A 17933-nucleotide genomic window follows, 5' to 3' on the forward strand; every position below is an offset into this window, starting at 1 on the left:
GAAGTTATTATTGTCTGCTGTGCCATCACATATTTCCTCTGGGCATGTATGAAAATTCCTCTGAGCAGTAGCTTTCAAACTTTTTCTATTAACTCAAAGAGGGAACAGATATTTATAGCCTCGTGGTTAAAATGTCTGCATCTCATGATGGAGTACCTGCATTCAATTTACAGTTCTAGCTTTCTTGGAGGGAGAGGGGTATCTCAAATAATTGGGTTCCTGCCACCCACAGGGGAGATCTGGTTACACTTCTGCCCCAGCCTTGTGAGCATCTGGTGAGTAAACCAGCAAGAAAGAACATGCATGCTTGCGCGCTCTCTCTCCCCCTCTGTCTCACTCTGTGTGTCTGTGTGTGTGTATGTGTATGCCTTCCTCCCCCCATAAATGAAATAAATTTTTAAAAGAAAGGATACGGCTTCGAAACTTCAGGGTATCCACAAAGATGAAATCAGGCTGCTATACCCATATGGAATTGAGGAGAGCAACCGGAAATAGAAAAAGATTTGACAGTTATCAGTATTTGGAAGAGACTGTACTTGAGAAGAGAAAGAAAATTAATGGATTTGTTTTCATATATGAGCAATGGAAAGGAAGAAAAGGAGAAAGAAGTTGAGGCCAGAGAGAACAGCAGTGTGATAGGGCAGATCATCCATCCAAAAGGACCTTGTCTATATATGGTAACGTCTCTCAATGCCCACTAGGAAAAACCACTCTTTGAGTCACTTTTGAACAACAGAGTAGTATGTTATGCTTCAATATGCTACTTTAGTAATGTAAGTGTATTTTAAGAGAGGAACTAAATAGGAATTATAGGACACAATTGAGCAAACCAACATATGTATTATGGTTATCATAGAAAGAGCAGAAAAAGAGAAAGGAGCTTATTTAAAAATAAAATGAGAATAAGAATAATTTGGAAGAAAACATAAAAATTCAGGTACAAGAGCAATCAGGTTCAATCCAAACAAGACTATACTAAGACATACTAAATCAAACTGTCAAAACTCAAAGGCAAAGATCAGAAAGTAGCAGGAGGATCATCTGCAAGGGAATTCCACCACAGCTATTAGATTTCTCAGCAAAACCTTGACAGGCCAGAGGGAATGGAATTATGTATTCAATGTCCTGGAAGTAAAAACTGTCAACCAAGTACATTATATCTGGTAAAGCTGTCCTTTGGAAAAGAAGGAGCAGTAAAGACTTCCCAGTTAAGTAAAAGCTGAAGGAATTCATCGCCACTGGACCTGACTTAAAAGAAATGCTAAAAAGGGAATTCTTCAAGCTGAAAGAAAAGCACACTTCTAAATAACATGAAAATACATTAAGGTATAATTTATATAAAGAAGGTACAGAGTCAAATAAAAATATAATACTATAATGGTGAGACACAAATTGCTTATCTCTATAGTATGAAGACTAGAAGATAAAACTGTCAAAACGAAAATTGTGACATCACAACAAAATGTAGATGGTAGTATAAAAATGTAGAGTTTTGATAATACAAATAATAAAAATGAGTGTTTTAAGTTGTTACTTAAAATAACCTGTTATAAGCTATTACATATAAGTCTCATGGTAACAGAGTAAAAACCTCAGTAGATACATAAAGCCATTTTTACTATATTTTTATTCCTTACTATAAAAACTAACGAATCAGAGCCTACAACTCCAAGAAATCATCTTATCACAAAGGAAGACAAGAAGTACAAAGGAACAAATAGTCTAAAAATCAACCAGAAAACAATGAGCAAAATGTCAGTAGTAAATTCTTACCTATCAAATTATCTTTTGTGCAACACAGGCTTGGGCCTGACAGGGAAGACAGAGCCCCAGTATTGTCACTTTGTGGCAGAAGCATAGCCAGGCCCAATGGGCAGCCAAGGCCACCAATATATGCCAATTCAAACTTGTCCTGCAGGACAATCTGCAATGCAAAAATCTATTCTGGTATTATGTTTTGTCAAAGGACAATTTCATGAGTACCAGGAGAGTACCATTGGAGCAATCTTCCTCACCAACTCTGTCTAGATGCCATAACAGTCAAGTTTGAGATCTGGGACACAGTTGGAAGGGAGTGATATCACAGCTTAGTCTGCATGTACTACAGAGATGTCCAAGCTGAAATCATGGTTTATGAAATTACTAATCAGGAACCATTTGCCCAAGCAAAGACATGGATAAAGGAATTACAGAGGCAGGCCAGTCTTAGCATCATAATTGCCCTGGTGGGGAACAAAGCTGACCTGACTGAAAGTGCATGATGGAATATGAAGAGGCTTGGGGACATGCAGATGACAACAGCTTACTGTTTATAGAGACTCTAGCCAAGACGGCTATGAACATGTATGATTTCTCTCTGGCAACAGCTAAGAAGTTGCTAAGGAGTGAACCCTAGAATCTGGGGGCTGCAGCAGGCCAAAGCTGTGGTATAGACCTCCATGAGCAGTTCCAGCAGAACAAGAATCAGTGTTGTAGCAGGTAAGGAGATGGCTAGTATCAAATAAGTATGGAGCTAGCACAAGAGCTTAGAAATAACTTGCATCCCCACCCCTTGGCACAAAGCCCCTATAGTAAGAGCACACTGAACCCTGGCTCACAAGGTCTGCCTACTGACAGCCCTGTCTGTCATGGTACTTTTTAATGCTTCAGCAACCAGGACCAGGCAGCTGTTGCCACTGACCTCCTATCCCTTAATCTGGGGCCTAGAGGTCAAATCACGTAGGACTTACCTTCCAAAACAAACTTTCTTCACTTTGTATTATAGGTGCAAGACAATGACCTACTTATCTTTCCTCTTTCTCCCCAGTGTTCTTTCCCATCTTTTCAGAAAACACTTTTGTCGCCTGTGCCTTCCCATTTTTGGTTTTTAGAATCCCTGTTCTTGAACTTGTCTTTCTCCTCTTCCCAGGATGGAGAAGGTGGTTAACCCAAGAACTGAGGAAGAAGGTTTCTAGCTGAATCAAATTAATGGTCCTGGGAAAGAACAAGACCAGGAATAGAAGGGAGTAAGGAAACAGCTCCTTTTTGTTTTAATTTGGTATCTGAACATAACACTATCTGTGGCTTCACCTTGTTGAGGGTTGGCCTTGTAGAGGGTGGTCCTGGCGAGAGATGAGAATGGGAGGAAAGCTCTCAGGCATTGAGGGGGAGTCATGCTACTGTTAGCTGGACAGAGGAGAAGTGCAGGGTTGTCTCTGGCTCTGAAATTCTTCCAAGTCCAGTTTTTCCTCACCAAGTCTCTTAGGTAGCTACTCCCTTATAGTGAGGATCAGAGTCCTCCAATGAATATTCAACTGGTTCCCTGCATCTTCCACTCTGTAGTCATCTGATGGGGTGGGGATGGGCACCAATTTCTGATGCCCATCCTTCTTCTGATACATAGGCATTTTCACCTTTTTCTAGCCTTAGGATGGCCTCAGTGCCAACCACCACATTCCCCTAAGGTTGGCACTTCAACTGATAGTAGCTCAGTGGGACACTCATTTTATGGGGAGACTGGGGGGTTTGATTGATTCACCTGCCCCTTTACCTTTTTGATTTTAGTAAGTAAGGTCCCATTTTATTTTATTCACCATAAAATACTTACACCTTTTCCTCCAGGAGGCACTCCTCAGGTTCTTAGGTAACTAAGAACAAGTAACTAAACTCGAGGTCTATAATGAGGATCTAAGAAACCACATCCTTTGCAACTGTCTCATTAACCAATTCCAGCAAGGCATCATGGAGAACTCCATTCAGCTTCAACAACCAATTTGTCTGCTGGTTATTGACAATTCTCCAAGGGTCTTTTTTCAAGTGAATATTAATGTTTTTGTTTGCCCATATTTGATCATTTCATGAGCAAAGTTATCAGTGCGTTTGATATGGACATGATACAGCTTTTTATCAGTCTTACACAGCTTCATTTCAGTGGGTTTCAGCTCCAAAATTAAATTACAAGCTTCTTGTGAGAAAACAAAAATCTTCAATTTTTTTAAAGAAAGCTTTTATTTAATGAATACAAATATCATAGGTACAGCTTTCGGAATATATTGGTTCTTTCCCCCCATAACTGCCCTCCCACCCCGACTCCCGTCCTACCTCCTTCTTCCTCTCCCATCATTCTTAATTTTTAATTAACTTTATATACAGAAGACCAACTCTGTAAATGTTACATCCACACACATAAATACACAAAGTATAAAGTACTGTTTGAAAACAAGTTTTACAGTTAATTCTCATAGTACAACTCATTGACAGATGTGCTACATGGGGAGTAAGTGCACAGTGACTCCTGTTGTTGATTTAACAATTGACAATCTTTTTTTTATGACAGGCAGAGTGGATAGTGAGAGAGAGAGACAGAGAGAAAGGTCTTCCTTTTTGCCGTTGGTTCACCCTCCAATGGCTGCTTCGGCCAGCGCATCGCGCTGATCTGAAACTAGGAGCCAGGTGCTTCTCCTGGTCTCCCATGCGGGTGCAGGACCCAAGGACTTGGGCCATCCTCCACTGCACTCCCGGGCTACAGCAGAGAGCTGGCCTGGAAGAGGGGCAACCAGGACAGAATCCGGTGCCCTGACCAGGACTAGAACCCGGGGTGCCGATGCCACAGGCGGAGGATTAGCCTATTGAGCCGCAGTGCTGGCCGACACTCTTTTTTATGACGTCAGTGATCATCGAGGCTCTTGACATGAGCTGCCAAGGCTGCTTTTTGGGTCCACAAACTCTGAAAAATCTTCGATTAAATGGATCAAACTATCCAATCAAAAGATAGAGTGGTGAATGAATTTTAAAATAAGACTGAACCATATGCTGCCTATAAGAGAATCACTACATGATGAATGACATATATAGACTGAAAATGAAAGGATAGAAAAGGATGTATCATGTAAATGGAAACCAAAAGAAAGCAGGGGTAGCAATATGCAGATAGACTTTAAGTCACAAATTGTAAAAAGAGAAAAATGGGTCAATGTATCAAGAAAATATAGCAATTTTAACGATATATGTACCAAATATCTGAACATCCAAACATATAAAATAAATATTAACAGATCTGAAGGAAGAGAAAGACTGTAATACATTTGGCAGAGCATTTTAATTCCTCACTTTCAGCAAGATCATTGAGATAGAAAATCAGTAAGAAATACTGAAATAGAAACAATCTTAAACCAAATAACATTTACAGAACATTCCATCCGACAGCAGCAGAATACACATTCTTCTTATATGTACACTAACTATTCTCCAGGACATATCACACATTAAGCCACGAAAGAAGTCTTGACAACCTTAGAAAGACTGACATCATATTAAGTATTTTTTGATCATAATAAGCTGAAACCAAGTATCAATCATATGGAGAAACAAAAAATTTAAAGAAGCAGAAATCTCAAACAATCTAATGCTACAGTTAAAGAACATAAAAAAGCATAAATTAAGCCCAAAGTTAGTAGAATGAAGGAAATAATAATAATTGGGGTAGAATGCATGGAAAATTAACTAGAAAAATACAAAATTCAATAAAACTAAGAGTTTTTTTTTTAAAACATAAAAAGAATTGACAGACCCTTAGATAAAGACTTAAAAAAATTACAAAAGGCACCAATAAATAAAATTAGAAATGAAAGAAGGTCCCTTACAGCTGATACTGCAAAATCACAAAGTTAATCTAAGAGCCTGCTAGGACTAATTGTACACCAACAAACTAGGTGACCTAGAAGGAATGGATGAATTCTGGCAAGGCTGAATCATGAAGAAGTAGAAAATCTAAACAGACCAATGGTGAACAAGAAGATAGAGTCAGAAATAAAATATCTCACCTCAAAGAAAATCTCAGAACCTGATAGCTTCACTACTAAATTCTAACAAACATTTAAAGAACTAATATCAATCCTTCTCAAAATCTTCAAAAAGACTTAAGTGGAAGGAATACAGGTTAGCATAGCCAATCCAAAAATCTGAAATTCAAAATGTTTTAAAATTTAAAAATTCTTGACCACTGACATGATTCCACAGTAGAATATTTCATACTTGATCTCATGTGACAGGTCACAGTCAAAACAGACACACTTGAAATATTTTAAAATTACCTTTGAACTCTATGTATAAAGTGTATATGAAACATAAATGAATTTCATGTTTATACTTGTATCCCATTCTCAAGGTATCTTATAATATATATGGCAAATATTAAATAACTTAAACAATCAGGGCCACAACTGTGGTACAGCGAGTTAAGCTGCCACCTGCAGTGCCAGCATCACATGTGGGTGCCTGTCTGTTTGTTTGGTCTTTTTTTTGCCAGGCAGAGTTAGACAATGAGAGAGAGAGAGACAGAGAGAGAGAGTTATAGACAGTGAGAGAGAGACAGAGAGAGAGGTCTTCCTTCCATTGGTTCACTCCCCTAACGGCCATTACGGCCGGTGCTACGCTGATCTGAAGCCAGGAGCCGGGTACTTCCTCCCGGTCTCCCATGCAGGTGCAGGGACCCAAGCACTTGGGCCATCCTCCGCTGCCCTCCTGGGCCACAGCAGAGAGCTGGACGGGAAAAGGAGCAACTGGGACTAGAACCCGGCGTGCCGGCGCTGCATGCTGAAGATTAGCCAAGTGAGCCACGGCACTGATCATGGGTGCCTGTTTGAATCCTAGCAGCTCCACTTCTAATTCAGTACCCTGCTAATGCACCATGGAAAGCAGCAGAGGATGGCCAAAGTGCTTGGGCCCCTGCACCCACTTGAGAGACCTGGATGAAGTTCCTTGCCCTGGATTTGTTCAGGGCTGGGACAGACCAGGCCATTGTGGCCATTTGGGGAGTGAACCAGCAGATGGAAGATCTCTCTCTCTCTCTATCCGCCTCTCCCTCCCTCTCTCTGATAATCTGCATTTCATATAAATAAATAAATCTTTAAAAACCAAAAAAAAATGTAAAATCTGAATTACTTCTGGTCCCACGCATTTCAGATAACCTGTCCTTTCAATCTGTACTTTCAAACTCATTTTTAAAGATTTATTTTATTGATTTTAAAGGCAGAGTTACAAAGAAAGAAAGGGAGACAGAGAATCTTCCATTCGTTGGTTCAGCCCCAAATAATAATAATAATTTAACATGATCAAGTAGGATGCAGGAATGATTCAATAAATGCAAATCAATAAATGTGAACCACCTCCATTAGAGAATGAAGGACAAAAACTATATGGGCATCTCAATAGATGCAGAAAAAGCATGTCTGATGATAAACTGTGTGTATCTTATCATGATAAAGACCAAATATAACAAACACATAGCTATCACACTCCATAGTAAAGCTGCTTTTCCTCTAAGATCAGGGAGTAAGACAAGGATACTCACTATTGTTATTTCTACTCAACACACAAGTGCCACTGGAAGAACTAGCCATAGCAATTAGGCAAGAGGAAAATAAAAGGCATCCAAATCAGAAAGGAAGAAGTGAAACTGTTTATCACATGATCTCATATACAGAAAACTCTTGAAGACGCCATCAAAAAGCTGTTAGAAGCCATACTCTAATTTAGTAAAGTTGCAGAATACGAAAGGAACACATAAAAGTCAACACTGTTTCACTATACTAACCATGAACAATCTAAAGACAAATTATGACATCAATGCTATTCATAATACCATTAAAAATAAATAAATAGAGGCAGGCATTTGGGAAAGTGATTAAGACTCTACTTGGGCCTCCATAACAGAATGCCTGGATTGGAGTCCCAAACTCCACTCCTGATCCCAGCTTCCTCGTAACCTACAGCCTGGGAGACAGCAAGTGATGATTCACACACATGGGTCCCTGCCACCCATGTTGGAGACCCAAACTGAGTTTAACACACTTAACTTAAATATTTGTGGAGTGAACCAGCAGATGGAAGATCTCTGTGCCTCTGTCTTTCAAACAAATAAGAATTTGTTCAAAAATTAAAAAACAAATAAATACTAAGGAGTAATTTAACAAAGGAAATAAAAACTCAGTCTGCTGAAAACTATAAAACACTAATGAAAGAAACAGCAAATGATATAAATATATCCCATGATCATGGGAAAGATATTCCATGTTCATAATTAGACAAATTAATGTATTTTTAAAATGTATGCTTATTTGGATGTGGCTGAAAAGCCCATGAGAACAATTCAGGCATGGAAAGCCAAGACACTGTGGCAAAAAATATCCTAAACAAAGGATTTCTATGAATGATGCCCCGGTGGAAAGAGGGGGCCATTCAAGAAGGATGTACTTTTCTGTGAAGAGAGGAAAGAACTTCCACTTTGCTTATGGCCTTGTCCAAATACTGATGGAGTTTGTGGTCACAAAAGGCTTCCATAGCCTTGGCAGCTCACGGCAAGAGCCTCGGGTGATTACTTACATCATAAATAAGAGTGTTAGTGTTAAATTAACAATAGAAGTCACTGTGCACTTAATTCCCACGTAGAACCTCTATCCTTAATGAGTTGTACTATGAGAATTAACTGCAAAACTTGTTCTCAAACAGTACTTTTTATGTTGGGGGGGGGGTGTAAACTGTTGAAATCTTAGTAAAGAGTTGGTCTTCTGTATATAATTAAAAATGAATCTTAATGAAGAATGGGATGGGAGAGAGAGTAGGAAGTAGAATGGCAGTTAGGGTAGAAGGGTAGGTATGGGGGGAAAAACCACTATATTCCTAAAGCTGTACCTATGAAATTTGCATTCATTATATATAAAAGCTTAAAAAATACATAAAATGTATGCTTAAACTGTGAAAATGTATGGTTTATACTGAGTATGGATTTGCCTTCTAGAAAGCTGACATTTTAGTACATGGTGCAAAGACAATACACAAAGTATCAGCTCCAGTAAAATCCTGGTCATTGAATATCTAGAGTTCCCCCAGAAGACCACAATTTACATAGGTTGTCAAAATTTTTGTTGGAGGAACTAAGCACACGTTAGGTGAATCTACTGGGAGAGGATGCATGAGGGATTGATGATTCAGCTTTCTATCCTTTCACTATAGCCCTGAGGTAACTCTATACCAAATCTCCAGTGTCCAACAAATTATCAAACCTGGTGGTGGTGCTGGGGACCCCTAGGACTCCAAAGATCCAAACACTAAGCAGAAAAACATACCATGACACATCACAATAAACTGCTTAAAACCAGTAATTAAAACAAAATCTTAGAGGTCACAAGAGATGGTGGTATAGGAACAGGATACTCTGAGTCATGTGGGGCAAAACAGATAATTAAAAAGGAAAAAAGATACACGCCAGAGACAGACCTATGGGAAATTCTCAATGGGAAGCCCAGGCGACCAACAGAGACTGGGCAGATCCACTCTAAAAGAGCAAATAAGAAAGGGAAGTAGCAGAGATGTGGACTGGGGAGGCTGGGGCCAGCCCCCAGCAGACCAGGTTAGATGGAAAATCTCAGGTCCGTGGAACTGCAGATTGCTGAGCAAACTGCAGATTGCTGAGGCGGAGCTTGGCAAATTGCTTTTGAAGCTCCACTTGGGGAAAAAAAAGAAAAAGTAGAGAAGAGCAAACAGAAAGGTGAGGCACGCCTCCCCCCACCTATGTCATTCCATGCCCCAACCAGACCTACAGCCAGCTGAGAAAAGCCATATTCTTTGTTTACATTTTCAAATGTAAGCAGGGGACTGCTGCCTTTGTCTCCTGAGCCCACGCCCCTCAATTGTGGGGTCCACTGAACCATACTCCCCACCCGAGAATGAGGGCCACAATATTTCAGAAGAATTTCTTCCCTACCACACAAGCCATACAACATAAAGTCCTGAATATTGAAAACACAAGCCCATTCCATCCACCACTGAGAAACAAGCCGGGGCCAAGTAGAAAAAGCTCTGTGTGCTGGAGCTCATACCCACCTCCACCACAATTGAGATGTGAGCAGGGCTCCAGTAGATGGGGCTCTGTGTTTCCACTTGCAACACACAGACACACAGTAGTTCATAGAAGAGGGAAACCTCACCACAAGAGAATCTCCACAGACAGAAAAAGGAAAAACTACACAAATGCCAAAAAACAAAGGAAAAACACTAAATAATAATGAAGACATTATGAGCTCCCCAAAGGAACACTATAACTCTTTAATAACAGAAGGTAAAGATGAAGAGATTGAGAATATGCCAAAAGTGGAATTCAGAAAATTAATCATCAGATTCTTTAGGATCAATCAGAAGCAAATTATCTAAATGAAAAGTTCTCCCAAGAAACTGAGATACTAAGAGAAGTCAGAATGTTAATACTAGAGAATTCAATTGATCAAATAAAAAAATGTATTGGAAAGCCTAAACAACAGAATATGTGACACAGAAGAAAGAATATCAGAACTAGAAGGCAAATTTTTGGAAATATTACAGTCAGTCTAAAAAAACAAAGAAGAAATTAGAAAACTAAAAAACACAGTTGGAGATCTACAAGATGCTATCAAATAATCCAACATCTGGACACCAGGAATTCCGGAGGGCATGGAAAGAGAGAGGATTAGAAGGCCTTCTTAATGAAATAATAACAGAAAACTTCCCCAATCTGGAGAAAGAGACAGGACGTACACAAATCTCACAATAGATACAATCAGAAATGATCTTCATCACAATACTTGGTAGTAAAACTTTCCAAGGTGAAACATAAATAAAAAGATTTTTTTTAAAGATTTATTTATTTGAAAGTCAAAGTTATACAGAGAGAGAAGGAGAGGCAGAGAGAGAGAGGTCTTCCAATCCCTGGTTCACTCCCCAGCTGGATGCAATTGCTGGAGCTATGCTGATTCGAAGCTAAGAGCCAGGAGCTTCCTCCAAGTCTCCCACATGGGTACAGGGGCCCAAGGATTTGGGCCATCCTCTACTGCTTTCCCAGTCCATAGCAAAAAGTTGGATCAGAAGTGGAGCAGCTAGGACTCAAACCAGTGCCCATATGAGATGCTGGCACTGCAGGCGGCAGCTTAACCCACTATGCCACAGCGCTGGTCCCAGTAAAAGATCTTAAAATGTGCACAAGAGAAATCCCAAATCACATTCAGAGTAAACCCAATTAGAATCACTGTAGACTTCTCATCAGAAACACTACAAACAAGGAGAGAACATCGAGATATAATCCAAGGCTTTTTTTTTTATATATATAAGAGAAAAAAACTGTCAACCCAGAATACTATACCCTGCAAAACTCTAATTTATGAATGAAGGAGAAATAAGGATATTCCACAACAAACAGAAATTGAAAGAATTTATAACTATTTGCCCAGTCCTATAAAAGATGCTCCAGAATGTGTTACACACAGAAACACAGAAACAGGAACATCACTAGAAAAGAAGATGAATATAGAAAAATCACCCAGTGAAAGCACAAAGGAAACTCAAAATACAAAATTAGGACTGTCTACAGAAAAATGGCAGTGCAAAGTCTGTACTTAACAATAATCACCCTGAATGTAAATGTAAATGGTATCAACTCCCTAGATAAAAGACACAGAACTTCTAAGATCAATCCCATTCACTATAGCCACAAAAACAATCAAATACCTTGGAATAAACTTAACCAAGGATGTTAAAGATCTCTATGATGAAAATTACAAAACCTTAAAGAAAGAAATAGAAGTGGATACCAAAAAATGGAAAAATCTTCCATGCTCATGGATTGGAAGAATCAATATCATCAAAATGTCCATTCTCCCAAAAGCAATTTATACATTCAATGCAATACCAACCAAAATACCAAAGGCATTCTTCTCAGATCTGGAAAAAATGATGCTGAAATTCATATGGAGACACAGGAGACCTTGAATAGCTAAAGCAATCTTGTACAACAAAAACAAAGCCGGAGGCATCACAATACCAGATTTCAGGACATACTACAGGACACTTGTTATCAAAACAGTATGGTACTGGTACAGAAACAGATGGATAGACCAATGGAACAGAATAGAAACACCAAAAATCAATCCAAACATCTACAGCCAACTTATATTTGATCAAAGATCCAAAACCAATCCTTGGAGTCTATTCAATAAATGGTGCTGGGAAAACTGGATTTCCATGTGCAGAAGCATGAAGCAAGACCCCAACCTTTTTTTTTTTTTTTTAATTGAGTAATTTGCTCTTCTTTCTTTCCTGTGCCCCTGTTAGCACATGTAGCCAGCTAGCCACCTGTAATAGGAGGGTCTCAAGTTCACAGAAACACAGGTAAGGAAAGTTGAATTCATGGTTTCGACTCTTCAAAAAGTTCATGGAAAATGTATCCTATGAATAATTATAGATCTCAGTTTTTTCCAACCAAGGCCCTCATGACCATTCCGTCTACCTATTCTATTTAGCTACAAAATCATTATATGTACATTCTAAAGAAAAAGTAAAGACTTAAACAGAATTGGATTGTATAAAGGCGCTGGACTACTTGGATTAAACATTCGGTCCACAGGGATAAGACCAGGCTTTCCTTTTCCTCATCTGTAGTAAGTTTCAGGTCCTTGACTGAAATAGCTGAACTGTTCCAGATTTGTTTCAGTGCCTCCACATGTGACAAAGGAAAGCGAAGTCCATGACACTCTATTTCCTCTTCACTTCCCATCATGTGTGTGTCTCTCTTATTCTTTAAGGAATGACAGATGTAAATCATCTTTTCTTGAGCTTCATCGGATTGGTCCTGATCTGGCCCTACTGTGAGGATGATGTGGTCTCTAAACTGCAGTCTCACTGTGCTGTCCAGTTGTGGTAACTCTCCACCTGGTATTGTCAGCTCTGTTCCATCTCCTACATGGCACGGGGGTAGCCTGTGCATAATAAAATCCTTCTTCATGTCTGATGAAAACAGTTCTTTGGTGCCTTCCAGTCGCTCTGCAAGCATCCTTAGGAAACCACTTAATCTTCTGGTTGCAACAGTTGTGCTTTCTGCCTGCAGGAGAAGTTGCTGCGGTATGCCAGCCTGCAATGCCACATCTTCCATTGCAGCATCAAACACAAGCCCTGAAATGGTGTCCAAAAGGAAATCTCCCCATGAATTGTTCTGGTAGGTGCTGATGGTCACGTGAGTAGACTGGGCCAGCCCTGGAGGAGTGTTCACTTGATGAATGGTCCCTCTGGGAAAGTATAACAAATCTGGCTTCAAAGTGAACCCATGCATCGGCCTTCCAATACTATCCTCGGCCTCCACGCTGTACTCCCGAGCCAGAGGCACTGTTGGGTGTTTCTCTCCTTCCAGTTGCAGGACAAAAACCTCGACATCATCATAGTGGGGTGGGATGCCCTGAGATCCTGCAGGGGTTATATACACATTTGAGCCAACCAAGGAGCCAAAGTAACATTCCAACTTCTCCTGGATCCTCCAAAGCTCATCCTTAAATCTCTGAGGTTGATGAAACTGAATGGTAGCCCTTTTCTGATCAAAATCTTTCCTCAGTTGAAGAAAGTGAGCTTTGCCATCTTTATTTAAGACTTTCTTCTTCCCATTGACACACCGGCAGACATTCACATCTCTTCCATAGTACATACCCCGGCTGCACAGACTCTTCAAATCTGTGAGCCTGAACAGGGACTGGTAATAGGTAGCCAGTGCAGGGTCATCTCTCTGGATGAGAAGGGGCTTCTGCTCCCAGAATTCCTTAAAAAAATGTGTCTGTCTTGACCGGTGAGATTAGACTTTCAAAGAGATCATGAGGGCTGTCAAAGTTTAAAGTGGAAAGGCCATCAGCCATCTCCACCTTCACCCGTTTACAGGGAACAGGCCCCTCTTCCTTCTCATTTCCTGCAGGCCTTGCTTTCTTTGGCATCGCTGTATCTTCAGACAAGGCAAAGAGGAAATGAAAACTTGGTTAATCTTCCCCCTGCAGTGCTGGAATCCCATATGGGCACCAGGTTCTAGTCCCAGTTGCTCCTCTTCCAGTCCAACGCTCTGCTGTAGCCCGAGAAGGCAGTAAAGGATGGCCCAAGTGCTTGGGCCCTGCACCCGCATGGGAGACCAGGAGGAAGCACCTGGCTCCTGGCTGCAGCAGCCATTTGGGGGGTGAATCAACGGAAGGAAGACCTTTCTCTCTGTCTCTCTCTATATCTCTAGTTGTCAAATAAATTAAAAAAAAAAAAAAAGAAAGAAAAAGCAGGGCTCTCTTTGAGAATGTGGGAACCCTCAAAAAAAAAAATTAGTTGTTTCCAATGAGTTGACTATCAGCATTAAAATGTAAAAAGAGTAAGTCAAAAGCATCAGTTATACCTTGGTAACTGCCCCACGAAAACTACCAAGAATCAATACTGATGCCCACATCATAGTCAACAAACACCATTTTCATAGTTTTAAGGTGTCCTAAATTCCTTTTATACAGTAATGATTAGGGAGTCACACCAGCTTCTTGAAGGGACAGCTATTTGCACACTCCTAGAACTCAGCAAGCATGAAACTTGGGAGAAATATTTGCTGAATTTCTCATTTTATCATCTTCTGTCCATATACAATTGTAGAAAGAAATCTCAGGGGCCAGTTCCTTGGCACAGTAGGTTAATCTTCGCCTGTGGTGCCTGTATCCCATATGGGCACAGGTTCTAGTCCTGGCTGCCCCTCTTCCCATCCAGCTCAGTTGTGGCCTGGGAAAACAGTAGAGGACGGTCCAAGCCCTTGGGCCCCTGCACCCGCAGGGGGGACCTGGAAGAAGCTCCTGACTTTGGCCGTTGCGGCATCTAGGGAGTAAACCAATGGAAGGAAGACCTTTCTCTCTCTCTCCCTCTTACTATCTGTAACTCTACCTCTCAAATAGATAAAATCTAAAAAAATTTTTTAAAAATCTCAAAGACCCACACAAGGAAAATAGATGCTTCCTGCAGTGAAGACCCCGAACCTTTCACCTTACACAAAAATCCACTCAACATGCATTAAAGACCTAAATCTACGACCCGACACCATCAAATTATTAGAGAGCATTGGAGAAACCCTGCAAGATATAGGTACCTGCAAAGACTTCTTCAAAAAGACCACGGAGGCACAGGCAGTCAAAGCCAAAATTAACATTTGGGATTGCATCAAATTGAGAAGTTTCTGTACTTCAAAAGAAACAGTCAGGAAAGTGAAGAGGCAACCGACAGGAAAAAATATTTGCAAACAACACAACAGATAAAGGGTTGATAACCAGAATCTACAAAGAAATCAAGAAAATCCACAACATCAAAACAACCCACTTAAGAGATGGGAAAAGGACCTCAATAGACATTTTTCAAAAGAAGAAATCCAAATGGCCAACAGACACATCAAAAAATGTTCAAGATCACTAGCCATCAGGGAAATGCAAATCAAAACCACAATGAGGTTTCACCTCACCCCGGTTAGAATGGCTCACATTCAGAAATCTACCAACAATAGATGCTGGAGAGGATGTGGGGAAAAAGGGTCACTAACCCACTGTTGGTGGGAATGCAAACTGGAAAAGCCACTATGGAAGTCAGTCTGGAGATTCCTCAGAAACCTGAATATAACCCTACCATATAACCCAGCCATCCCACTCCTTGGAATTTACCCAAAGGAAATTAAATTGGCAAACAAAAAAGCCACCTGCACCTTAATGTTTATTGCAGCTCAATTCACAATAGCTAAGACCTGGAACCAACCCAAATGCCCATCAACAGTAGACTGGATAAAGAAATTATGGGACATGTACTCTATAGAATACTATACAGCAGTCAAAAACAATGAAATCCGGTCATTTGCAAAAAGATGGAGGAATCTGGAAAACATTATGCTGAGTGAATTAAGCCAGTCCCAAAGGGACAAATATCATATGTTCTCCCTGATCGGCGACAACTAACTGAGCACCAAAGGGGAAACCTGTTGAAGTGAAATGGACACTATAAGAAACAGTAACTTGATCAGCTCTTGTGCTATTGTTATACAATGTAATACTTTATCCATTTTAGTATTTTTGTTTTGTTCTAGTACTATTGGTTGAACTCTGTAATTAAAACACAATTATTCTTAGGTGTTTAAATTTAACTGAAAAGTGATCCCTGTTAAATATAAGAGTGGGAATAAGAGATGGAGGAGGTGTACAATTTGGGACATGCTCAATCTGACTTGCCCCAAATAGGGAGTTAGAAACGTGCCAGGGGATTCCAATGCAATCCCATCAGTACCAATGTCATCTCACTAGTCCAAGTGATCAATTTCAGTTCACAATTGATCACACTGATGGGTCTGAGAGTCAAAGGGATCACACAAACAAGAATAGTGTCAGCTAATACTAACTGACAGAATCAAAGAGGGAGAGAACGATCCATCATGGGAAACAGGATACACAGCAGACTCATAGAATGGCAGATGTCCTAAATAGCACTCTGGCCTCAGAATCAGCCCTTAACGCATTCGGATCTGGCTGAAGAGACCATGAGAGTATTTCAGGCAAGGAAAGCCAAGACACTCTGGAAAAAAAAAAAGAAGACCTAAATGAAAGATCTCTGCGAGTGAGAACCCAGTGGAAAGAACGGGGCCATCAAAAAAGGAGGTACCTTTCTCTGAAGGGAGGAGAGAACTTCCACTTTGACTATGACCCTGTTGGAATAAGATCGAAGTCGGTGAACTCAAGAGGCTTCCATAGCCTTGGCAGCTCATGACTACAGCCTAGGGAGATTACTGACGCCATAAACAAGAGTGTCAAATTGTTAAGTCAAAAACAGGAGTCACTGTGTACTTACTTCTCATGTAGGATCTATCCTTAATGTGTTGTCCAATGTGAAGTAATGCTATAACTACTATTGGAACAGTATTTTACACTTTGTGTTTCTGTGTGGGTGCAAACTGTTGAAATTTTTACTTAATACATACTAAATCAATCTTCTGTGTATAAAGATAATTGAAAATGAACCTTGATGTGAATGGAATGGGAGAGGGAGCGGGAGATGGGAGGGGTGCAAGTGGGAGGGAAGTTATGGGGGGGAAGCCATTGTAATCCATAAAGTGTACTTTGGAAATTTATATTTACTAAATAAATTTTTAAAAATTACTCTATCCTAAATGCTATCTAAAATTTATATTATTAAAAAATCTCAAAGAAAAAAGAAAACAGAATGCAACAACACATCAGAAAGATTATCCACCAAGACCAAGTGGGATTTATTCCTGGTATGTAGGGATGGTTCAGTGTTCGCAAAACAATGTGATACACCACAATAACAAACTACAGAAAAAAAACATATGATTATCTAAATAAATTCAGAGAAATCATTCGATAAAATACAACACCCTTTCTTGATTTAAACTCTAAGCAAACTGGATATAGAAGGAACACTTCTCAATACAATCAAAGCAATTTATGAAAAACCCATGGCCAGCATCCTATTGAATGGGGAAAAGTTGGAAGCATTTCCACTGAGATTCAGTACCAGATAGGGACGCCCACTTTCACCACTGCTATTCAATATAGTCCTGGAAGATTTAGCCAGAGCCATTAGGCAAGAAAAAGAAATTAAAGGGATACAAATTGGGAAGGAAGAAGTCAAACTATCCCTCTTTGCAGATGATATAATTCTTTATTTAGGGGATCCAAAGAACTCCACTAAGAGACTATTGGAACTCATAGAACAGTCTGGCAAAGTTGCAGGATATAAACAATGCACAACAAACAACAGCCTTTGTACACACAGGCAATGCCACGGCTGAGAAAGAACTTCTGAGATCAATCCCATTCACAATAGCTACAAAAACAATCAAACACCTTGGAATAAACTTAATCAAGGATATCAAAGATCTCTTCAATGAGAATTACAAAATCTTAAAGAAAGAAATAGAAGAGGATACCAAAAAGTGGAAAAATCTCCATGCTCATGGATTGGAAGAATCAATATCATCAAAATATCCATTCTCCCAAAAGCAATTTATAGATTCAAAATACCAAAGGCATTCTTCTCAGATCTGGAAAAAATGATGCTGAAATTCATATGGAGCCTCCAGAGACCTTGAATAGCTAAAACAA

General features: G+C 39.9%; 2 protein-coding genes and 1 pseudogene across 3 annotated transcripts in view; 1 reads left to right on the top strand and 2 right to left on the bottom strand.

Annotated features, from left to right (window-relative positions):
• The window catches only part of LOC133758183 (ras-related protein Rab-5B-like), a 64255-nt pseudogene extending 61301 nt beyond the window's left edge, over positions 1-2954 (top strand).
• The window catches only part of SPIDR (scaffold protein involved in DNA repair), a 455986-nt gene that overhangs the window by 399731 nt on the left and 38322 nt on the right, over positions 1-17933 (bottom strand). The gene's annotated exons all lie outside the window — the stretch shown is intronic.
• On the bottom strand, positions 12160-13757 carry LOC133758448 (ribosomal oxygenase 2-like). Its single transcript, XM_062189603.1, is given in 2 exon segments — positions 12160-13597; positions 13599-13757. Coding segments are annotated over 2 exon segments (1440 nt in total). The 3' UTR covers positions 12160-12316.

This window comes from Lepus europaeus, chromosome 4 (genome assembly GCF_033115175.1).
Source record: "Lepus europaeus isolate LE1 chromosome 4, mLepTim1.pri, whole genome shotgun sequence".
NCBI lineage: Eukaryota > Metazoa > Chordata > Mammalia > Lagomorpha > Leporidae > Lepus > Lepus europaeus.